At 32.4% G+C, this 23403-nt stretch overlaps 3 protein-coding genes across 6 annotated transcripts in view; all 3 read right to left on the bottom strand.

Annotated features, from left to right (window-relative positions):
• Nucleotides 1–5809, bottom strand: part of Naa20A (N-alpha-acetyltransferase 20 A) — a 146397-nt gene extending 140588 nt beyond the window's left edge. For 3 of the 4 annotated variants that reach the window (XR_013882394.1, XM_080171815.1, XM_080171814.1), the window contains exons 1-3: nucleotides 5705–5809; nucleotides 4523–4593; nucleotides 3220–3340 (exon numbers count right to left, since the gene is read on the bottom strand). Coding sequence is in view for 3 of the 4 variants with exons in the window: in XM_080171815.1 (XP_080027941.1) it covers nucleotides 3220–3340; nucleotides 4523–4593; nucleotides 5705–5765 (253 nt within the window). In the remaining variant the exon portion in view is untranslated. The remainder of the gene's footprint in view (nucleotides 1–3219; nucleotides 3341–4522; nucleotides 4594–5704) is intronic. The other variant, XM_080171813.1, reaches the window with a different exon arrangement.
• A 137-nt stretch (nucleotides 5810–5946) lies between these two features.
• On the bottom strand, nucleotides 5947–16025 carry LOC145328208 (tryptophan--tRNA ligase, mitochondrial-like). The gene is made up of 13 exons (XM_080171805.1): nucleotides 15860–16025; nucleotides 12090–12154; nucleotides 11795–11853; nucleotides 11260–11347; nucleotides 10822–10876; nucleotides 10147–10200; nucleotides 9557–9660; nucleotides 9304–9357; nucleotides 8507–8621; nucleotides 8079–8156; nucleotides 7506–7597; nucleotides 6918–6988; nucleotides 5947–6155 (listed from the first exon to the last, which is right to left on the bottom strand). Exons 1-13 carry the CDS (start codon nucleotides 16023–16025, stop codon nucleotides 6041–6043), a joined length of 1116 nt encoding a protein of 371 aa, XP_080027931.1. The 3' UTR covers nucleotides 5947–6040.
• Nucleotides 16025–23355, bottom strand: mRpS7 (mitochondrial ribosomal protein S7). Its single transcript, XM_080171807.1, has 9 exons — nucleotides 23258–23355; nucleotides 21973–22081; nucleotides 19968–20003; nucleotides 19086–19181; nucleotides 18223–18299; nucleotides 17476–17550; nucleotides 16986–17099; nucleotides 16537–16622; nucleotides 16025–16155 (listed from the first exon to the last, which is right to left on the bottom strand). The coding sequence occupies exons 1-9, from the start codon at nucleotides 23326–23328 to the stop codon at nucleotides 16109–16111; spliced, it is 711 nt and encodes a 236-aa protein (XP_080027933.1). The 5' UTR covers nucleotides 23329–23355; the 3' UTR covers nucleotides 16025–16108.
• Nucleotides 23356–23403: the final 48 nt, after the last annotated feature.

Consider the following 23403-nt stretch of genomic DNA (forward strand, 5'->3'; position numbering starts at 1 on the left):
ACATCTGGAAAAAAAATTAACTTAAAATCAGTGAGCAATTAAAATTTATTTTTGGGGGGAGGAGGTAATTTTTTTCTAAAGTCGATTTCTCTTGGGAGGGTGGATGGTGATACTCTTCCCCAAAATAGTTATAAAACTTTCAAAAACCTATGAGAAGCTATCCTGTTAAGGAGAACCATATCGGTTCAGTGTTAGCGAGATCCTTTGGTACAAACAAACAGACATCCTGTTATTACGTACAAAGTTTATCCTATTATAAGGACCAGCGACTACGCCCTTGGAGGTCTCTAGAGGAACTTGATTAGGGGGGGAGTTGAATCCAAAAACCCATTTTTTTATTTTTCATTTAAAAATAAAAACTAAAAAACAAGGATGACAACATCCTTAAGTAGCGTAGCTAAAAAGTTATGGATGGAGATCTGGGAAAATAAATAAAATATAGAGTAGTGTCATAAAAAATAAGGATTTAACTTATTTTAATAAATCATTAAACCTTTTTAAAAATATATATTAACAACGTGAAAATCTAGGAATAAATTCAGCCCCCCAACCAATAAGCAAATCTCAATGAAACTTAGTGGAAGTATTAAGAATGAAAACTTATACAATCCCTGAAAATTACAACCGCCTTCAAGAATATGAGTAGAGAAAATCACAAAAACCTATACATCTAGGAATCGATCTAGCACTGCAACAAATAGACAAACCTTAAAGAAACTTTTTGAAAATATGTAGAACGTGAATTTATTTATTTCCTGAAAATTTCAGCCGTCTATCTTGAATAGAAGTCGAGAAAACCATGAAAACTTGAAAATCTAGGAATAGATCTAGCACCCCAACCAAAAGGCAAATCTCAATGAAAATATGTAGAATGTGAACTTATTTAATCAAAAAAACAGGAGCCGAGAAAATCACGTTTCTCCGATAGCATAACGGACTGACAAAGTGATTATAGAGTAGCTTTGCTAATAAATTTTTTAGTGAGGGAGGGGGGAGTAGACCACCCCCTTTTTTATTTCAATTTTAAAAAGAAAGAAAAAATAGGGGAAGGGTGGTGATTTTTTTCTAAGAGTGATTTCTCTTGGGAGGGTGGTTGTACCCTCTCCCAGGACCTATGAGAAGCTACCCTGTAAAGGAGAACCATATCAGTTTAGCGGTTAGCGAGAACCTTCGGTACAAATAAACTGACAGACAGACATACATCCTGTTATTACGTACTGAGTATATTCTATTATACAAAGTAGTAAGTTTTTTTGTCTGATGCTTAAGATTTTCATTTCTGAACCGATTAATTACTCAATTTCAGGGAAACTTCACACAGTTACCGAGATGGTTTTAGGCTATTTTTCTACCATTTTGAATACAGGTTCTCGAAGGGATATGGAAGGACAGAGAAAATAGCCTACAACCTCACAAAGATTATGTCGGTTCAGCAGTTAGCGAGATTCTACGCTACAGGAAAAAAAAGGATTTATAGGATATACATGAACCTAGTAATAGTGTCTAACTTTTTATCTTTGTGACGTAACAAAAATCCATCTATTTTTTAGGGGTTTCCTTTCCCACCTCCCCTCTCATCCTTCGATTTTTTAAAGTCACAAAGATAAAAAGTTAGACACTATTACTAGGTTCGATATACATACAATAAGATATAGGGTTATTTTGTCTAATGCTAAAGATCTCAGAAAATACTAGTCTTTAATACAAACTAAATCAAACAGATTGGGTTCTAATCTTCAGGGAATATATCTACTGGTCCTGTGGTGGTTTTAGGCTATTTTCTTGGAGTGTGGGAAACCCACCCCTCCAAAAAAACATCAACCACCCCTCAATTTATTTTTGTAAACTAATGCAAATAAGCGGGGTGGGGGAACCCCCACCGCACCCTGGGGCGAAATCTAAATGAAAAAAATCATCACAATCTTTTTTTTCGTTTTTTTGGACAAATTTCGAACAAACGATTCTATAAAGGAGGGGAAGAAGCCTCTAGAGGCTAGGGGCGAAGCCGCTAATCCTAGTAGTAAGTAAAAAGCTTTAAGTGTCCCTCCCCTCAAGACAATAGCTTAAAACCATCACAGGACTATTAGGTATATTCCCTGAAGAGTAGAGTCCAATAGGTTCATTGGTTACTGAGATCTTAAGCTTCTGATAGACAGACGGACAAGGAGACGGACAGACATCATTCTACTTTGTATTATAGATAATATACTATTTTTGTAATACTTTTTGTACAAATACAAATACATATACATATACAAATACTTTTATAGGTACTTATATTTGATTCTTACTCTTTAATAAATGAAAATACAAAAAAATAAGACTTTTTAATCCTAAACTGATCACCTTATGATATATTGGAAAATTTACCTAAGTATATATATAAAGAATTTGAAAAAAAATTTCGTAAATCTTTTAAAGGGGTAAGTAGTTGCTTAAACTTGAGTTTAGTCAACTGCATATCTTTTTCTGTTCAATAGTTTCAACTAAATCTATAGAACATATATTTCAAATCCATAAATTTAAACTATAAGTTCTAATAACATAATTTACCTAATTTACCTACATATTTTTGTTCTATGAAAATTTAAGATAATATTGAATTTATTTAATATAATACACCTATGGTTTTTGTTAAAATTTTCGTACAAAACATACAAATTACTTTTCTGCTAATATTTGATTCTTATTATTTAAAAAAAAACGTAAAACGTACAAAAATACAAATTTCAAAATACGTTACGTACACATATCAAAATAACGTCCAGAACGTACACAGATTCGATGCGTAACGTACAAAACGTACAAAACGTACACTCTGGCCAGTCTGTACTAGTCTACTTTAGCAGATATACTACCAATTATTGGAGAGAATTATTTGATATTATCTTCTATTACTGTTAGCGAAATATTTCGGGGGTTGACGGTTAATAGTAATACGCTAGTTACCTATTGAATAGCGTCGCTACTTATTGACAGAGAGGGGACAATGGGCTTTTCATTTAACTAGTTCCCAAAGTAATGCTTTCTTATTCTTTAGTTTACCAACTTAGGGGACTTTAGTGAATTTTGATTTGTTGATTCATAAAATTGATTTTTGAAACGTTTCAACCACTAATTTTAATCTACAGAAGGGGTAGTTTTGTGTAACTTTATTGAAATTGTACATCAATTTATCGGCCATTGTCTTATCTCTTTAGATCCCTATAAAAATCCTACCTAATCTTCTATAATCTGGCCCAACTGTAACTGCAGTCACATGTCCGTGCCAGTTTTCTCCCACACCCTCACATTTACCCATCACATACCCCATCAGGTCTCCACTGGGAGATTCTGCTACCTAAACAAATATCGTATTTAAGGGGGCTGGCAGGGGTGTGTATTCGGCATGGGATCCCCTGTTAAAGAGGGTGGGGGGAAATAAAAACATTTTGGATCTACGTAGTTCACGGTAAAATATTGCTGGTAAGCAATATTTCAAAAAATCTATGAATTTTAAAGGCTGCTAGCTGCTAAACGGCTGAACGTACAGATCATACCCGCACACCATTTTAAGCGGCATAAGAAGGCCTACAAATAATCTGGAATAGCTAAGATCCAATGATGCACAGGAAAGCTTCAGTGAAGAAAAATTTCTCTGCACTGCGAGATAATTATGCATTATTGATTTATGGCTATTCCAGATTATTTGTAGGCCTTCTTGTGCCGCTTAAAATGGTGTGCGGGTATGATCTGTACGTTCAGCTGTTTGGCAGCTAGCAGCCTTTAAAATTCATAGATTTTTGGAAATATTGCTTACAAGCAATACTTTACCGTGAAATGCAGTAGATCCAACATTTTCCATCTTCCCCTTCTTGGGGGAAAAGCTGAATGGGGGTGGGGCAAAATTAATCTTGTGCAGAATATACACCTTAGGGGCTGGATAAAATGTCTTGATGAACATTAAAGTAAAAGAATAGAAGGTGCATAAGTTATATGTAACTCTGCCCACAGGGCGGGGACCATGTCACAATTTTGTTTAGGGTCTTTGAAATCAGCTAATAGCGTCGGAGATAAAAACACAGCTGAGTCCCTACAAAAGAACAGAACGCAATTTGCTAGAAGACGAAAATGGTCTTCAACACTTGGGCAGATAGTTGTCTGGATTATAAACTTATACAGATACGTTTATTAGATGAACAATCAATAGGTAAATTGGACAAAAATAACAGTGTAGGGTCAGTTCAACCACATTATATTACATTGAGTATTCATGCGACCAACAATTTAACCATGATAAGATTTCCGTAATGTATTTTGTCTGAAAATTAAGATTTCAATAGCTATACGATTTTGGCTAATATATTAATAACAATTAACAAAACTTGTTTTAATATTATTATTGTACATATAATATTTAATTTAGTACAATTATTGTACGATACGATACGTGATTTTTCAGTGTGTCTGAGAACCGGTTCTTATCCACCGGATATTAATCGGTTTAGAAGCCATACTGGTAATAAAATGATGTAATTCTTACCATAAAGTATTCGGGCCATCTAGCAAGATATTGTAAATAAAACCCGAGTCCAAAGTTTTCTGTCAAGGGATCTAAATAAGATATTTAGTTTTAACTTGTTATGCTTTTATGTCTGCTTAAACATCTAGAATTTATTAACATTTACAAACAATTAAGTGTTTTAACAATGACTTGTCTCAAATAAGGTTATTTTATATGATTTAGAAAAGGAGATAGTTAAAAAAGAAAAGGAGTTCATGTAACAGAACTGCTCATGTTTTTAAAAGCGTAGCTTTTCCATAATTAGGATCGGTCAGTCCGTACGTCCGTAACGGTTAGCTCTTTTCTTTGTAGGCATGTTAAGATTGTCCTATCGATTTCAAACTTTGCATGGTGATTCCTGTAGTAGGTACAATTTAGAAAGCGTAGCAACTCTAAAATCGTTACCAGAATGTCCGAACGTCCATTTTGAACATGTTGATTTTTAACTTTTTTAACAACAAATTTTTATATGATAGAATCATTCGATTGATCTGATTTTTGGAATACTGATTCCTTGGACAACAAAGTACAATGTGATAAGCAAAGCATCTCTATACTCAAGTCCTAAAAATGTAAGTATGTCATTACACATTATCTTGAATTAGAGCAGTTTTTCAACAAATTTGCTTAAATTTTGTTTCTAATTTTATACATTTATATTATGATTATTCAGTTATGGCACTCTACACGTGTTATTGTTCATTAGTCCTACCGTTTCAGAGCTTCGCTTTTATGGATGTTGTCATCCTTGTTTAAGTAAAAAAAATGGATAATTCAGACTTTTTACTTTATAGAGATTTTGCTATTAATTCAATGGATGTAGTTAGTTCAGATTTTTGTTTATTTCAAAGAAACCGTCATTTTCTTATTATTGGAAGCTTGAAAATACAAAGGAGTAATAGTTATTGATCGAATCTTAATAAAGACAGCTTTCTGCAGATACTAAAATGAAAATCTTTTTAAAAAACCAATGTTAATTTTATGTTTTTTTATTTTAATATTCGAGGAAAATTGTCTGTAATACGATGCTATACATTATTTTTCAGAATTGCTAAGAACCAGTTCTAATCAAGCGGATATTTATCGGTTTCAAAGCCATACTGAAAAAAAAATTAGAATTATTGTCTTTATTGACTATGTATGTAAAATTATAATTCTTACCTAAATTAATTCCATTAAATCTAAATAAATCATCACAGGTGAATGGTCGTAAAGTTGTCATTTTTATTCTGAAAAACAATAACAAAAATTAATAATCAACTTTTCTAAAAATATATTTCTATTGATTTTTAAAGGGATATCTTTATTGATGTGGATTTCCATATGGAAAACATGTACTGTATAGGTAGGTTATACCTCATATGTTGAATTAATTTTTTGTTTATTAAGCCAAAACGTTAATAATTCTCCATATATAACTACTTATCCATAGGTACTAAAAGTAATTTTAACATGTAAATTTAAATTTTCAATTCACCTAAGTATCACTTATTTTGATTAATGAAATCCAACAAGTTTCTTTACATCCGTGATAGTTTGTGACGCTATGTCCCTTGCACTTTCTTCTCCTTGCTTTAATATGCTATCAAGATAAATTTCGTCCTTCAATAACCTAAAATTTAAAAAGCTTGTTTCAAAATGGGTATAGAATATATACGTGGATATTATGACAGGGGAAAAAATCATATGGAATTCATATATTGGTCAGTTTGTTCATCCAGTAGGATGGGAGGGGGTGGGTTTAAAGAGGGATATTTCGTTATTTTTAGCCAGCTGTGAATTTCACTTTATTAGAGAACAAGAAAATCTGGTGTCAGATCCAAGTATAATATATCCATTTGTTTCAAACCTTTTAATTTGTATTTGACATTACAAAAGCAATTTTATCCATGAGTCGCCTAAGCAATAAGAAAGAAGTACAAAGTCTTTGGAATTATTAACAACAAAATGACACAAGTCTGATAAATGATGATTACTTTAAAATCAAACTGAAACATCCTAGTTAGGTACAGAGTATCTGTGCTTTAAAGGGTACTGTGCATGAAAAATAGCAAGTGATTTTAATAACCTTCCAGCAGTGAGTTTAAGTAATATTTTTGGTGAATATACTACGTTTCTGTTTAATATAGTAATATTACCATGGTTTTATATGAAAAAACTTTGAAATGTTAAATTTTTTTAAAAGAAATATCGTCAAATGTTTTGTTTAGTTCAGAGTGCAAAATAAAATAACACATTAAAACATCATTTAATGCCGTTAAATGCCAAACTACATTAATCGAACTGCTGGAAAGTACTTAACATCACATGATCTCCTTAGTGCATAGTCCCCTTTTAGACATGGTATTGGTAATTATTTCTGTAAGCAAATCACCTGTTCATTTCAGCTCTGATAGGGGACAAATGTTGAATTAAAGAGTCTGTAACCATTTCTTTAAACTTCACCTGAATCATAAATCAAGTTTTTTTTTAAAGAAAACTTTCACCCATAATTAATGCATTTTCAGAGAAGCGGCTATAAGCCTCATTGTTTCAATAAATAAAATGTAATATCTTTAAATTTTTTAATTATATGTTGTCTAATTGATCCAGAAATAAACGACGATAACGGGTACTTCGCCAAAAGTTGAAGATAACCATCAACTATAAAAAAAATATTGACTCAAATTCTTTCATAAGCTATAAGTATTACCTATTTGGTATAGTCCCTTTCGTGGCAACGCACCTTAAGGGGTGATTCTTCGTATTTTTCACAGTAGCTTTTCTCCTATTTCTAGCCCCTGCGGGGCCAATTGCCTAACCCTGTGGGGCAATCACCTAACCTAATATAACCTAACCTAACCTATAAAAGCCATTTTAAAAATACGACGAATCGCTACTTAAGGGGCGTTGCCACGAAAGAGACCATTCCCGTATTATTTTCTAGGAATTCATCTACAATAAATATTGAAGAAAACTCCACCTTATTCATATCATTTTCCATGATAAATTGTTCAACTTGTTCTGGAGTTTGATTACTTAATGATGCTTGGATTAACATTAGATTTGCTACTCCTAAATAAATAACATGAACAAATAAGTGATTTTTAAAAAGAATTTGGCATTTCTCACTACTTCGGTCGAATTTTTTGTAAATTATAATAGGTGCACAAATTTTTATAAACATATTCTCCAATTCGTTGACTTTGGGTACTTTAATAACTTGATCATTATCAAACTAGCAATGTCCAAATTTTTTCGAGAGAAAATATTTATAATTATTATTTATATATTATCCAATAATCCATTTTCTTATCCCCGGAGATCCCTGCCACTGCCGAGTCAAACTATATTTATCAGGGCTCAGCAGCCGCGCGTCAGCCTCACCCGTATGGATGCTTTCAAAGAGGGACTGCCATATTTAGGTCATGTTAGACTTCCAGCTGATTTTTAAAAAAAATATGAAAGGTTGATTTTCTGAGGCTTACTGGCAGATGACGCACAGCTGACGAGCCCTGATATTAACTGTAAATGTACAATAATGATAATTACGAACCTGGACGAATTTCAGGGTCATATCTTATTTCTTTAATTGTATCTGTTACACTTTTCTTTATTTTGTCTCTTATAATATCTGAATTAGAAATTATTATGATGATTAAAATAAGTAAATTCTTTATAAATAAGCAAAATATTTCAATTCAATTATCATGTGTTTAGTTAACAAAAAAAATTGGAGGGGTTAGGGTGTCACAACCCCCCAAAGAAAATAACCTAAAACCGTCACAGGACCAGTAGGAATATTCCCTTAATAGTAGAATCCAATCGGTTCAGCGGTTACCGAGATCGTAAGATTTAGACGTTCGGACGGAAAGACATTTTTTTTGTAGTACAGATAGTTTTGTGATTTATGCAAATAACTGGCAATGAAGTATGAATGGACATCTCCTATTTTTCAGTAGCTATGCTACAAGCAAATCTTACCTGGTTCGTCATCGATATAAATACAGGATTTAGTATCCGGATCCGATTTGGACATTTTCTTTTCTGGATTTCTCAAGCTTCGAACTCGGGCGTTATTACTGTCCGGTAAAATAGCCTGAAATAGAACCAACCGTTTTACCCACCGGGTTTTTAATATTTCAAGCACGGTTATGCCTCTAGGCATTGTTGCAATAAAGAACTAAATAAATATTTCCAAAGCACAAAGTATTAAATATTACAATGAAGTGGTACCTGTATGTCAGGAATAAGGTATAACCAACAAGCAAAATAAATCTTTTAAAAAATTTGGGGGGCAAATGTAGAAGTCGTCAATATTACGATGTTTTGCCCCCCAACGACAGCTGAAAAACACGTATAGGTTTTGTGATTTTTAAAAAATCAATTTTGTTATTGGTATAAGCTGCCTATATGTCTTTATTAGAAGCACGGCTATTCTATTGGATATTGTGCCCGTGGAGTTTTGTCGTCAATTTAGGTTGCTAATATAGTCCTAAGTGTTTGGTCAATACGTCCCTCCATGGTCAGGGGGGAGGGGATGGGGTAAAGTCATAAGGGGAGGGGGCGTTATCGTTTTATTAGAAGATAGCTGGGAGTAACATTTACGAGTAACGAGAATCTCTCATAATATCCACATATCTTATATCCATTACAACTATACAAGAACTAGAATATGTTTGTATATCCAACCTTCGATTATTGATTCATCGCTCGTATGTATGTAGTTTTTTTTATATACATTATAGATTAGGTATGTGATAAACAATAAACATTGTTACCTTAGGTTTCGGAAAGTAGTTGCCATACATTAGGTTGAAATTCTTTGTTAAATGCTGAAAACAAAACCTTATGATTAAGTATATAACAAGATTCCATTTAAAATTAAAGAAGGTCTTTTTTCGCGAATTTTCCGTATAGTTGTGTGCTACTGTTTAGTCAAATTCGCTTATTGAGTAAAATTGTTCTTAATTTTGACCAAATGTAAATATATGAAATGATCAAATGTCTTTGTAAAATCATTGCATAAACTACCTGGGCTATTTGAATATTTTGTATATTATCCTCCCCTACGGGTATATCTGTTGCTTTGTATAATAAAATATCAGCTGACTGTAATACAGGATACAGATACAGTCCTAAAAAATTAAATATACTCTGTAATTACTGTTGAAAATTATTCGTTTCTATCTATGACGTCATATTTTTTTCAAGGCACTTTTCTTTGACCTAATCTAATATTACTAAATATGAAATGTTTTTCACATAAGCATGCACTGTATGAGAGCTACTTTATAAGTATTTTTCTCAACTATATCTATATTAGCTTTATATTGCTGCACAATAAATGTAACCCAGACAACTACCTGGTTCCAGTGGAAGTGACGTTTTTCGTCTGCTAGAAAATTGCTTTCTGCTCTTTCGCAGCGGCTTAGTTGTATTAATAATTCCGACGCTATTGGCTGATATAAAAAGACCCAATTGAAAGTCGACACAGTGTCTCCGCCCCGTGAACAATGTACATACAGTTATTTTACCCCTGCCCCCTCTATTCTTTTACTTCAATTACTGAACTACTGTAGTACATAATAAATTATGTGCCATTATCAAACAAAGTTATTTACCTAATAGAACTTCTTTTAGTTTGGCAGACTTTTCTTTATACTGCGTTAATTGTGCTGAAATAGAAACATAATGTGGTTGAAAATTAGATTCTAGAGAGATTGTTAATGTAATGCACTCTTGTTTTAGATAACCAAGAAGAACCATTACCTAATAATCAAAGGCCTCGAGACAGTGAAAGTAACAATAGATGGATAATTCATGAAACCTTTACAAACAAGAGACACAAAACCTTTAATCTGTTACTTAGTGCTTTCAGAACAAGCTTTTCAAATTGACCGGGTGAGTTAAGTTTTAATCTTATTTGTTAATTGGTTTCTAGAATAACAGTAAGAAATCCAAGATCAAATATGAAATGAAAAGAAGACTACGTATGTTAAGCACCTTCCAGCAGTGATATCAAGTAAGGTTTGATTAATATACTAGGTTTCTATTAAATATTAGTTAAATTTGCATTATGAAAAAAAAAAATATATCCTAACAAGTTGTAAATATAAGTCATAGATGCTTTACTTTATTTGTTTTTATAGTTTGAAAAATGGTTAGGTAGTGAATCGATACCACGATAATATTTTTTTTTGTGCACATCAAACTCAATAAAATATTTTCAAACAAAATTCACTCCTATACTTAGGTACCTTCTTATATTTCGTTTATAAAAAAAAAGATATATGTACCTAATCTAGGAACTGTACAAACGGTACCCAAAATCCAACAAAGCTCTGCATGCTCCTAAAATTATTCATCATATAAATCAAATATTTTTCTAATAATAGGGTATTTTATTTTGTCTTTGATTTCCCTGTGTCTTGTTAATAAAAAAAAAGAAAAAATTGAATATAAGGGATGGGATAAATTTTCGTTTGTTTGTTTAAAAGTGTAGGACAGGTTATATTGGGTATTGGGTCTCAACGCAGGGTAACACATATGAGAAAAATACTAACTCCCTTTACATACCCTTATTTTAATTTGTTCAAAATATAGGGGAGGGGCAGGTTTGAGCTAGAAAAGACACTTTAAATATAAAAACTGTAACCAGCAAGAGATGGCATAAAAATTTAGTAAAATAATTCCTACATAAGCTTAAATTATGAAATACTATGTTAATGTTATACCTTAACAGTAGATTGTTGGAAAAGAATACATTTATCTGGATCTAACCCGCAAGCTACCAGGCTAGCGGTCATTTTCTTTATACCAGACCTTGACAAATAAGATTATAAGTTTCAAGTATTTGAATAAACCCACGAATGAAGATTAAAGCGTAGTGTCAGATTCGTATCACCGTGCAAGAATGGGGAAATTATAATAAAGAACTTTCATTTTATGAACAGACAAGGTTTATGTAATCAAAGGATTGGCTGTAAGATTGAATATTGCTACTGAAAAAATACTTCCTTGTGAAAGCACCTAATTTTAAAAAATCAGGTGCTTTCCCAGCAAGCACTAAACCTCCCATCCTTGTTTTTGAGATTAATTGTAAATAAGAGGGAATATATGTTTTTTTCTCAATGCCTAACTTATGTGGGGCTATTCTGGCCTGTATAACCAATATAACCTAAAGTAATAAACAAACAAAAGAAATATATTTCAAAATAAGGGAGTGAAGGAACTTTGAGGGAAATTCTAAAATCTCAATAGAAACTTTACCTTAAAGTTTTAGGGTCTTGTGGTAATGTAATTGCATGGAGATCTACTACACAATAAATCTAAAAAAAGGTATGATTATGTAAATAAAACAAATAATCTGGCCTTATCAAATTTAAAAAATGCATTTATTTAATTGTTATCTTTACCTACAAGAAAACAAAGGTTCAAAGAGTCAAAAATTTGCTTAGGTATAAAAAAATAAGGTATAAAATATGAAAACCGTTAGTTACAGATAAACAGACAAACACGGCTAATTTGAAGAGTAACTTCGATACTTAACACAAAATAAATTTACTTTATTTAGTCTATTTTCTACAGATAATTCTTCTCCCCACCGCTTTACAGCACCCAAATAATTTCCTAAAAATAATTTCTGAATTTATTTGTTTAGGTAAAGTGAAAAGAATATTATTACATGAGAGGAAGGGGACATTAAATTTTATATTTGGTTCCCTAAGTTATGACCAAGTTATCTTATTCATTGGCTAAAATCTTTGGGTACTTTTATCTAATTTTGATAGATGGGTTCCAAACAATTTTGTCCAAACTTTCCAACTAATAATTTTAATTTACAGAAGGGATAGTTTTGTTTGTCCTTATTTATTGTTAATTATCTTCTGTACCAGCCGTTTCACTCCGCTTGGGGGGAGCATTGGCCGCTGACAAACTTTCTCCATTTTCTTCTGTCTTGTGCTTTTTTCTCTGTATTTCTCAACTTCGGATCCTTCAGCTCTTTTTCCAGCTGTCTCCTCCAGGTATTTTTTGGCCTCCCCCTATTTCACTGTCCTTGAGGGTTATAATATAAACTATGTTTTGTTATATCATCACCTTCTTTTCTAAGGGTGTGGCCTAGCCATCTTAATTTCTTCTTATTGATTTGAGAGGCAATTTTTTCTTGGCCACTCCTTTCCCACAGGTCTTTGTTCCTAATGGTAGTAGGCCAAAATATCTTAAAGATTCTTTTAAGACATTTATTTATGAAAACTTGAAGTTTATCTTCTTGTTTCTTGTTCAGAAACCAAGATTCTGATCCATATAACAAGATTGACTTGACATTAGAATTGAATATTTTGATCTTTGTTTTTTGTCTTAAGATTTTAGAGTCCCAGATTTTGTTTAGTTGGCTAAAAGCAGTTCTTGCCTTGTTTATTCTTGCATTTACATCCTCTTCAGTACCACCGGAAGGAGTAACAACACTTCCAAGGTATGTAAACTTGTCAACTTCTTCTATAGATTCATTTCCTATTTTAACAACTCTGTTGCATTTTGGATTTAATTTCATGATTTTGGTCTTAGCAACATTGATATTTAATCCTACTTGTGCAGATTTTTCTGCAATTTTTGAGGTTTTTTCTTGCATATGGTCATGAGTGTGGGATAGTAAGGCTATATCATCTGCAAAGTCAAGATCTTCTAGTTTCTTTGTTAGAAAGTACTGGATACCAGTTTTTCCATTTACACTGTTTTTCATTATCCAGTCAATTATAAGTAAAAATAAGAAAGGTGAAAGTAGACAACCTTGTCTTACACCAGTCAATATTTGAAAGAATTTGCTTAGCTTCCCCTTAAAGAGGATTTGTCCACCAGAGTCTTCATACATTTTTTTGATAAGGTTTATGATTTTTGTAGGTATTCCATAATGAGCCATAATCTTCCAGAGTGATTCTCTGTCGATGGAGTCAAATGCTTTGGAGTAGTCAATAAAGTTAATATATGTTGAGGAGTTAAATTCAGCTGACTGCTCCAGGATAATTCTGAGCGTAGATATTTGATCTGTGCATGATTTGTTTGATCTGAAACCAGCTTGATTATTTCTGAGTAATTTGTCTACAGTATTTCTCATTCTGTTTAAAATAACTCTACTTAATACTTTTCCAGGAATAGACAACAGCATGATTCCTCTATAGCTGTCGCAAAGAGTGAGATCTCCTTTCTTTGCAAGAATGGTAATAAATCCATTCTTCCAGTCGTCTGGGAATGTTTCTTTTGTCCAGATTTTGTAGATTAAAGGATGAAGAATTTCGGCAGATAGATTTACATCAGCCTTCAAGACTTCAGCTGTTATATCATCAGGGCCAACAGCCTTATTGTTTTTCAAGCTTATGATTGCAGATTTGATCTCCTCTATAGTTGGGGCATTGCAGTTTATATCCAGGTTTGTTTCAGCTGGAGGTATTACAGCAGGGTTTGTAGGTGCCTGTCTGTTTAAAAGTGAGCTAAAGTGTTCAACCCATCTTGCTTCTATACCATCATCATTATCGATTATATGTCCATCTTTGTCTTTAATATGATTACTAGCATTTTTCTTAGCTTTTCCTGTAAGTTTCTTTGTTATTTGGTAAACATCTTTTAGGTTGTTTTGTTTCATTGCTTCCTCCGCTTCATTTGCTAAATTTTCAGTAAATCTCCTTTTATCTCTGCGTACAGATTTCTTAATTTTTTTGTTATAGTCCTTGTATTCTTGATTAAGTATAATCTTTTCAATATCTGAAGCATTCAAGATTTTTTCCTTGATCTTTCTTCTCTCCTCGATAAGGGTTATAGATTCATCAGATATCCAAGGTTTAGCTTCAATTTTTTGATGGCCTAAGATTTCACTGCTGGTGTTGTTTATTGCTGTTTTGATCTTTTTCCAATCATCATTTACATTTGACTCATCATCAGCTGCTTCTTGCAATGCCAGGAATCTGTTTCTCAAAGTGAGAATGAAGTCTGCTCTTATTTGGTCATTTGTCAACTTTTTTGTGTCAAACTTCCGTCTTGTTTGCTTAGGCTTGTCCACAGCCTTTAACTTTAGCTGCAGATTGGCAGTGACAAGATAGTGATCTGTGTTTGCATCAGCTCCTCTCCTAACTTTGACATCTAAAAGAGAGTTTCGGAATTTTTTATTTATGCAAATGTGGTCAATCTGATTTTTTGTTCTTTCATCAGGAGATATCCATGTTGTCTTATGAATATCTTTGTGGGGGAAGATGGTTCCACCTATAACCAATTCTTGTCTTGTGCAGAAGTCTATCAATTGATCACCATTATCATTTTTGATACCTAGACCTTCTCTTCCCATAACATGTTCGATGCCAACATTACATGTGCCAACTTTGGCATTTAAGTCTCCAAGAAATAATGTAATGTCTTTAGAACTTTTGTTTTTTGAAATGATGTTCTCCAGTTGATCATAGAATTGGTCTTTATTTTCATCACTTGCATCATTTGTAGGGGCATAGCCATATATCACCTTAAGTTTGATTTTCTTGTTCTTTGTTTTAAAAGTTGCTTCAAGAAGTCTGTGTCCATGTGGTATCCATGAAATTAAAGATTTTTGAGCAGCTTTCGACAGTAAAAGACCAACACCATGGGTGTGGACTTGATCTTGAGTTTGGACTCCAGAATAGAGCAGTTTCTGGCCAGACAAAAGTTTGTGTTCACCAGAATTGTCCCATCTGACCTCAGCAAGTCCCAGAATTTCAAGGTTGTATCTTAACATTTCCCTTGCAACATTTTCAAGCTTACCAGCTTGGTATAAAGTCCTAATGTTCCAGGTTCCTATTTTGAAAATCTTGTGTGGGCTGAGGATCATCGGCTAGACGTCATTTGTTCTGCGTTTACAGAGGCCTCAGCATAATCAAGATTATTTGAAGAATTTGTAGAAGTATTTGTCAGTGTTTCTGTAACAATGTAATTTTTTTTATGGGATAGGGTTGTCAGCCCTACGCCCAACCCCCAACCTGGAGGACCAGGGACTACTCTCTGTCAGGATCCTCCCCACAAACCTCTCCAGCACGGTTGAACTAATCTGGCACAGCTTCATGTATCATCAGACCACGGTCCGGGTGAGCTGCGTGGAAGCGGTAGTTCCTCATCATCCCAATTATCTTATCCCTCCCTGTTGATTATCTTATCCCTCAAAATTTCTGTGACTGATATATTAAATTTTAACACCCCCCCCCCCCTAAAAAAAGTGTTCAAAACTTACAAATAGTACCTATGTAAATGCATTAAACGCTATTGTCTATAAACTGCGATATCATAGGTTATTAAAATTCTAACAGTGTCTTAATTATTTACCTAAATGTACAGTCCCAGTAGGTTGAATTCCAGAAAACACTCTGGGTTGACTTTGAGGTTTATCTGCTTTAGTTTCAGGTTCATTTGATGACATCAGTCTTTTCATTAATCTTAAAGAATTAGACCTTGGGTTAACATTTTGTATTCGAATCTTTTGTAGAATCATCTGAAAGTATGGTTAATACAAATTAACATTGGCTTAAAAGTATTATGATTAGGTAGTAACAAAAACATCATTAAAATATTAAATTATTTTGTTCTTCTGTAGTGAGCATATGCTCTATTCTGATCGCAAATCCTAAAGAAAATTAAACTTTCATTTTTTATTTGAAAACTTACAATTTAATCAAGGGACATAATGAGAGATGTATTGTACAAAGTACATCATACACTTAATGTAATATAAGGAATACTATCATTCTATGAACTTGTCAATTTAAGCTTTAAACAGCCCCTAAAAAAATTTCATCTTTACTAAAAACTCAATGGAAACTTTCCCATTACACATAATTATTATGATCAGAATAAATATAGGTTCAAGAAGTATGCTGTCATATGCTTTCATTAAGTCAAAAATACAAAGTCATAGTTTTTGTCTATACCTACTTGATAAGAAGATTTCAAAACAAAGGCTTTAAAAATCTTTTATAACTAAAATATAAAAAGAATAAAAGTTTTCCTGTGATATTCAATTTTCTTGGCAACCGCTCTTCCTGTATTATTATAGGCATCTATTATCTCTTTGGCTAATGCTTCCCAGATCCTACAAATAGTGAAAGTTGGTAATGAGTTCCGCCTGTTTTTGGCTAAGTATTCACTCTACCTATTCTAACTTTTTATGAGGCGCATCAAGCAAAGCAGCATGGCAGTAAGAACAGTTTTAACGTGTTTAGTTATGATGTCTAGCTGTGAGATACGAACCCAACACCCCCAAGACGACCTTAGGAAGACTGAACATAAAATTCTTAAGTTCTATCCACAAAATTCAACTGATTTTCTAATCTTATCAACCAATATTTCTATCTTAAATAAGGGGATATTTTGTTTAACATCATTGGGAATGTATATAAATCTATCCTCTATTGACTTTTTCCTAAAGATCCCTAGTACTGAGATAAAAACTTACATAATTGAAGGTCTCACAGGTTCATCAGGATTCTTTTTTCTTGCAATCCATCTGGGATTACCTCTCTCGTCTCTGGCAGAATGGTGGATCCATCTCATTCCCTCGAAATAGGATCTAAAAAACATAATTTAATCATGGATTGAGTAGATAATGGGCCGTTTATTACACTAGTCCCCACATAATTATAATATCTTTTTATTATAACGTTGGCTAAATAATTTGGGGACTTTTATTTAATTTTGATAAGTTCATTAAGTTGATTGTCCAAAGGTTTCAACCAGTAATTGTAATCTGCATAAGAGAAAATATGATCCATGTCAAATTTTCAAAGTAGGAATCAAATATATAATATATATTTAACTAAATTAAATAAGTACCATGGAGGGTAATAAACACTATGGATATTTAGGATATGAAATGCTAGACAAGGAAATTTATCCATAAGCAACATAACAAATATATACAAAAATAACCCTGAAAATAATCGTACCTGGTTTCAGTAATAGGTGCTGGTACTCTATATTGTACACCTCCAACCCTCACTTTCTCCAAGATTAGGTACGGCCTGAATATAAACTGTTTTAGTCAAGCCTCTTCTAATTGTCAAAGGCTGTTAAATGTCATAATAAAGACTAAGTGTACAACTAGAAATTCTCTTTACGCTCGGCTTGTGTAAATAAATCAGATGTAAATGCATTGGCTGAGATGCAGGCCTAACTGATTCCTATGGAAAGAATATTTAGAAACAGGACTTAACCTAATTCCAAAAGATTGAGAATATTTATTTATTACATCGTATTATAAAGAGTTTTTTCGCGTCGGAAAAAGGAAAAATAAATTGGATTAATTCCAGTTTTGTTGGCACCGTGTGGCCAACAAAAGATACACGATTTTTCAGTATGAATTAGAAGTTGAAATTAAACAGAGGTGGATTCTTTAAAAAAAATTGCCCCACTAATCGCTTAGTGGGGCAAATTTGTTATCGTGAAAAATCCTTTTCGTGAAGAGATTTTTAATGTGATTTTGGTGAATTTATCACGAAAACAATTTTGCCCCAAGCGATTAGTGGGGCAAACTTTCTTTAAGAATCCACCAAATTTTCTACAATGATATACATATTGTTTCTTTACGGGTCACAACTGGTTATAAACCAACAGATTTTAATCGGTTTCTATGCCATACTGGAAAAAGATTCTGTAGGTTTATAGTTAAAGTAAAGGATACAAAAAGTTCCTACCTGGCATTCTCAATGGCCTGTTTGATAATTATAGATGGGTCAGTTTCTACACCCTTGCCTTTCTTAAGCTGAATTGACTGAAATAATATACAAATTATAATGACTGAAAATTAACAGGTTTCTTTAACACACTTAAAGGACCCGCTGGAGGGTGAAATTTGAACTTAAAATTTCCAAACTAAAGAGGACTAACCACGAAGCAGAGCAAGTGATTCTAAGCATCTTTCAGCATTGACCCATAGTATTTTTTCAGTAAATATACTAGGTTTATGTTTAATATTTGCTTTATCGACAAAAAAAAGTTAGGTTTCACCATAGTTTTATATGAAAAAAAAACTTTGAAATGTTAAGCATTGTTTGGTGCAATATTATCGAATGTTTTGATGAGTTCAAACTGTTGTTTAAAAGCTTTGACACAAAAGAATTATTGTGATTAAAAATGTATATTTAGAAAAAGAATTGGTAACTTGTAAAACAGTTTAATTAATGTACTTTTGCAATTTACAATATTTGATGCTTTTCTGCAGTGTTATTTTATTTTGTCCTTTGAACTCAACAAAGCATTTGATGATATTGCTTTAAAAATTGCTTTACATTTCAAAGTTTTTTCATATAAAACCATGGTGAACTTTTTAGTCGACAAAGCAAATATTAAACATAAACATTAAACACTCGCTCTGGTTCGTGGATAGTCCCCTTTCCTCAAAGATTAGATTCAATTGGATTTTCTGGTTGCTAGAAATGAAATCTACGCATCTTGTGTAGCTATATGGAATTGATCTAGTCAAGATTAATAATTTCATACTTAATTTTTGCAGTAATGAACCGTAAAGTGTACCTGTAAAAAAACAAGAATATAATACCTTAATAATTTCATAAGTTTTAAGCATAATCATTTCTCCTCTAAGTCCATCAGAGTGAAGCTGAACCATCTTTGTAAATTTCAGTAAAAGAGGATCCTGCAAAAAAGATGTGGATGAAAAAATCATCGCATTATTTATAGATTTTATCATAGTCAGTTATCCGCGGATATCAAAATGAGAAAATATCAGATTAAAACCAGGTTGTTACCATAGGGTCGAAGGTTCGGTTCTAACAATACTGGTTTTAATTTTATGGTCTTTATTTCAATACTCGTGGAAAATTGTCTGTAATACGATGCTGATTTCCAGTATGTCTGAGAACCAATTCTAATCCAGTGGATATCAATCGGTTTTGAATGAATCAATAGTTATTATGACTTAGAAACCACCAACTAACTGCATAATAGTATTTTTTTAATGTTGATAATAATCCCTACAAAGGGGGAGGTAGGTTGTGCTAAAATACCGTAAAGGTGTGAGTTTTAAGGCTTAAAAACAGTAGTAGAACGATAATATTAACTATTCCTTATTAAATAGAACCATAGGCCAAAAAATTTATATATGTTTTTAAGCCTTAAAACTCACACCTTTACGGAACTTCAGCACAACCTACCTCCCACTTTTTAAATACGGACCAAATCTGAAATTAATTGCAAAAGATAAAATCAGCTAAAATGCTACCCAAAAACAGACTGACCCTACGCCGTAGATGTTTTATACTTACAGATTTTACATTATGATGGGAATGTAATTGTACACAAGAAAAAATAGAGGTCTAGCAAAAATAGCGCCAGAGTAAAATATACTTTACCCTAGCGTTGATCGTACGATAAAACAGTGAATTATGGAGTAGATTCAAAAATAAAAATAGAAAATACCCACCTGGAAATAAGCAAAAGAAACATCTTTTAGTGCAGCCTAAAAATTTGAATATATTAAATAATAATCATTGTCTTCAAATAAAATAATTAACATAATTTTTTCAAAATTTGTATTCCAAATATTTTAGAGTAAGGTCATATTATCAAGTTATGTTTAAAGATCACAAATATACCTATGGAAAATTCTAAATCATATATTTCTATATTTTACAGATATATCTTTGAAACTTTATTTAAATATTTTGATTTGGTGCAGTCCAATGTAAAATGTTCCTGGTAACGATTATCTCCAAAAGTCTAGGGTAAGAGGGGGGGGGGGGAAATTTCGTTTTTTTTTCGTTTTTTTTTGAAAAAAAATGGGGTAAATATTAATATTTTCAAATGAAACCAAGACCAGTAGAAAGCTTACGGAAAGGACTATCAGGTCCTATAAGGACATCATCCTAGGACTTTTAGAAGTTGGCCGAAATTGACCGCAAAAAAGTTACCGATATTTCCCCACCACCGGGGGAAATATCGGTAATTTTTTTCAACCTAAAAAAATCGATGAAAAACGGCCAAACGGCCAGTCGAACATAAATAATCATAATTAGTAGAGGTTATAGGGATTATCCACAAAAAGTTTCATAATGATCGGACTATTCCTTCTATGTTAAAAATGAATTTTTTTGAAAGACGCGAATTTTCGATTTTTTTTTTCGAAAATTTTTTTTTTAAAAACTTAAAATTAATATAAGAAAAAAAATATTTTATTACTTTTTAGGCCTGATCCTAAAAAAGCTCACATTGAACTATAGATTTAGCCCAAAAAACATGAAAATTGATTAAAAATTAACCTTAAAAATTTAATTTGAAGCAAAAGTGTCATCTTTGCAAAAATCTTGACTACATTTTACCTTAAAAAAATCGATGAAAAAAGGCCAAACGACCAAACAAGCGTAATAAATCATAATTAGTATAGGTGATTGGGATTAACCACAAAAAAATTCATAAAGATCGGACTATTCCTCCTATGTCAAAAATATTTTTTTTTCAAAGGACCAGAAATTTTGATTTTTTCCTCGCAAAATTTTGATTCAAAAAATAAAATTAATTTTTTGTTTTGTTTTTTATCTGTTCTATTCATTTTTAGGCCTAATTCTTAAAAAGTCCTTATGGAATAATAGATTTGACAAAAGAAAACATGAAAACATGACCTTAAAAGTTGAATTTTAATTTCTTTTGAAATTACCGATTTTTCCCCCGGCGCCAACTTGGGTCATTTTTGAAAAAAATATTAACCCGATTTTAAAGCTCTCAACGGATTTGGAAAAAGCGGGCAATTTCTAGTTCAAAAAGTTTTTCAGATCAGCTCTAGGTCTTACCAATTTTTGTGTAGGTCGATCTTTACACACCTACTAAAAAATTTTTGGAAAAAAAAAAATTTTCGTCCGACTTTGAGACCCAATAAGTACCATTAATATTCATCTCACAAAAAAATTGTAGGCAATTTAATAAGGAACAAATTTGCTTTTATGTTTTTTTCTGTCATTTGAAAGGAACATGGAAAAAAAGGTCATTTAATGAAGGTAGGTCGAAATTACCGAGAATAGCCCCTTACCGAGAATAGCCCCTTACCGAAACTTCCCCCCCCTTACCCTATCAACTTTAAAGGCTGCCAGTTGCCAAACTGTGCTGAACGTACAGGCCATGTCTGCAGACCGTTTTAAGCGGCATAAGAAGGCCTATAGATAATCTGAAATAGCTAAGATCCAAGGATGCACAGGGAAAGCTTTTTTTACGTGCGTTTATGTGCACTGCGAGATTAATGTGCGTTAATGAGTAAAGGCTATTCCAGATTATTTGTAGGTCTCCTTTTAAAGTTTACAATTTTGTGCCAGCATAATCAAAACATTTCACCGTTTAGCCGTCAGCAGTTCGTCGATTTATAGAGATAATCGTTACCAGAAATATTTCACTAACTGAACTAGATCCAAATATTTTTCTTTAAATTACCACCCTCCTACCTTTAGAGGTACAGCTACTTTTCTTTGGTATTCTGTGGATCCTTTAATCCTCTTTAATTCTTTCATATCGGATATGGGATCTTCAAATCTTTCCGGCCACATTACAGTTCTAAAATCAAAATTTATAAAACGATCATACTATACGTAAGATTTTGCCTTTTAAGAATAATGGACGATTAGTAAAAGTTGATCCCAATTGATGATAAAAAATATTCCTTTTTTAGATTTAAATTATTGGTGAATAAGTTGGGACCCTGCTAGTTTGCACCCAACCGTCATTATTTAACAAAAGCACCCAAATTTTTTTTTATGCTAACGAATTAGAGAACAGGTTTAATATAATTGGATATAAGTCTAATTTACAGCGCTAAATTCCCTTACTATCTCTGATTTTCCAGTATTGCTTCGAAACCGATTTATATCCGCTGGATTACAACCAATACTGAAAAATTATGTATCATATCCAGTTTTCTACCAATATACAAATGTACAATCAAAATATTAAAACCAGGGTTTCGAATCCGGATCCGCATATTTTTGAGTCAAAGGATCCGGATCCTTGGACTCAAAAAAAATGCGGAAAAAATGGAAAAATCTACCTAAAGGGGTAGTTTCATGAAATGCATTTAAACTTAATTTAATGAACCGCATATTTTATCCTGGTTAAATGTTTAAACTACATTTATATGGCATATATTTGAAAGAATTTCAATTTTCTACCACGTAGTTTTTAAAATATCAAGACTTGAAAATCGTCTTTTTAAATTGCATATATCACAAAAAGACAATTTTCAAGTCTTGATATTTTAAAAACTACGTGGTAGAAAATTGAATTCATTTCAAATATATGCTATTTAAATGTAGCTTAACCCATTAACTAGGAAAAAATATACGATTCACTAAATTAAGTTCAAATGCATTTCGTGAAACTACCCCTTTATATAAAATCTCAGACATTCTCTTGATGAGAGCCAATCTTTAAGGTTTAGGTTCAGACTTGAAAATTAAAAGTATTTTTGACTTCGAATTAAAGAATAATTTTTTTTTTGAATAATTTGGTGATTTTATTTTTATTGTCAAGGATCCGGATCCGGTTCCGCACTGACCAAATTTTGAGGATCCGGATCCGCATACAATCAATGCGGATCCGAAACCCTGATTAAAACTAGTTTTGTGATCCCGTGCCTTAGGCAATTCAGGGCTTTAAAAACTTATTTTAATCTTATAATTATAATATCCGGAGAAAGCTGTTTATAATACGATGCGATTAAAAACTATAACAAACCTGAAGGGAACAACACTTTGAGCACTCGCCCGTAACAATAAACTTCTTCCAATACTCAAACATTTTATCATTTTTTCTGAACAAATATTACAAGATTTACGCTTTTTAAAAGGTAACATTTATACCAAATTATTAAAATACAAAGA

This window comes from Acartia tonsa, chromosome 9 (genome assembly GCF_053477335.1).
Source record: "Acartia tonsa isolate MP-2025a chromosome 9, ASM5347733v1, whole genome shotgun sequence".
Taxonomy (NCBI): Eukaryota; Metazoa; Arthropoda; class Copepoda; order Calanoida; family Acartiidae; genus Acartia; species Acartia tonsa.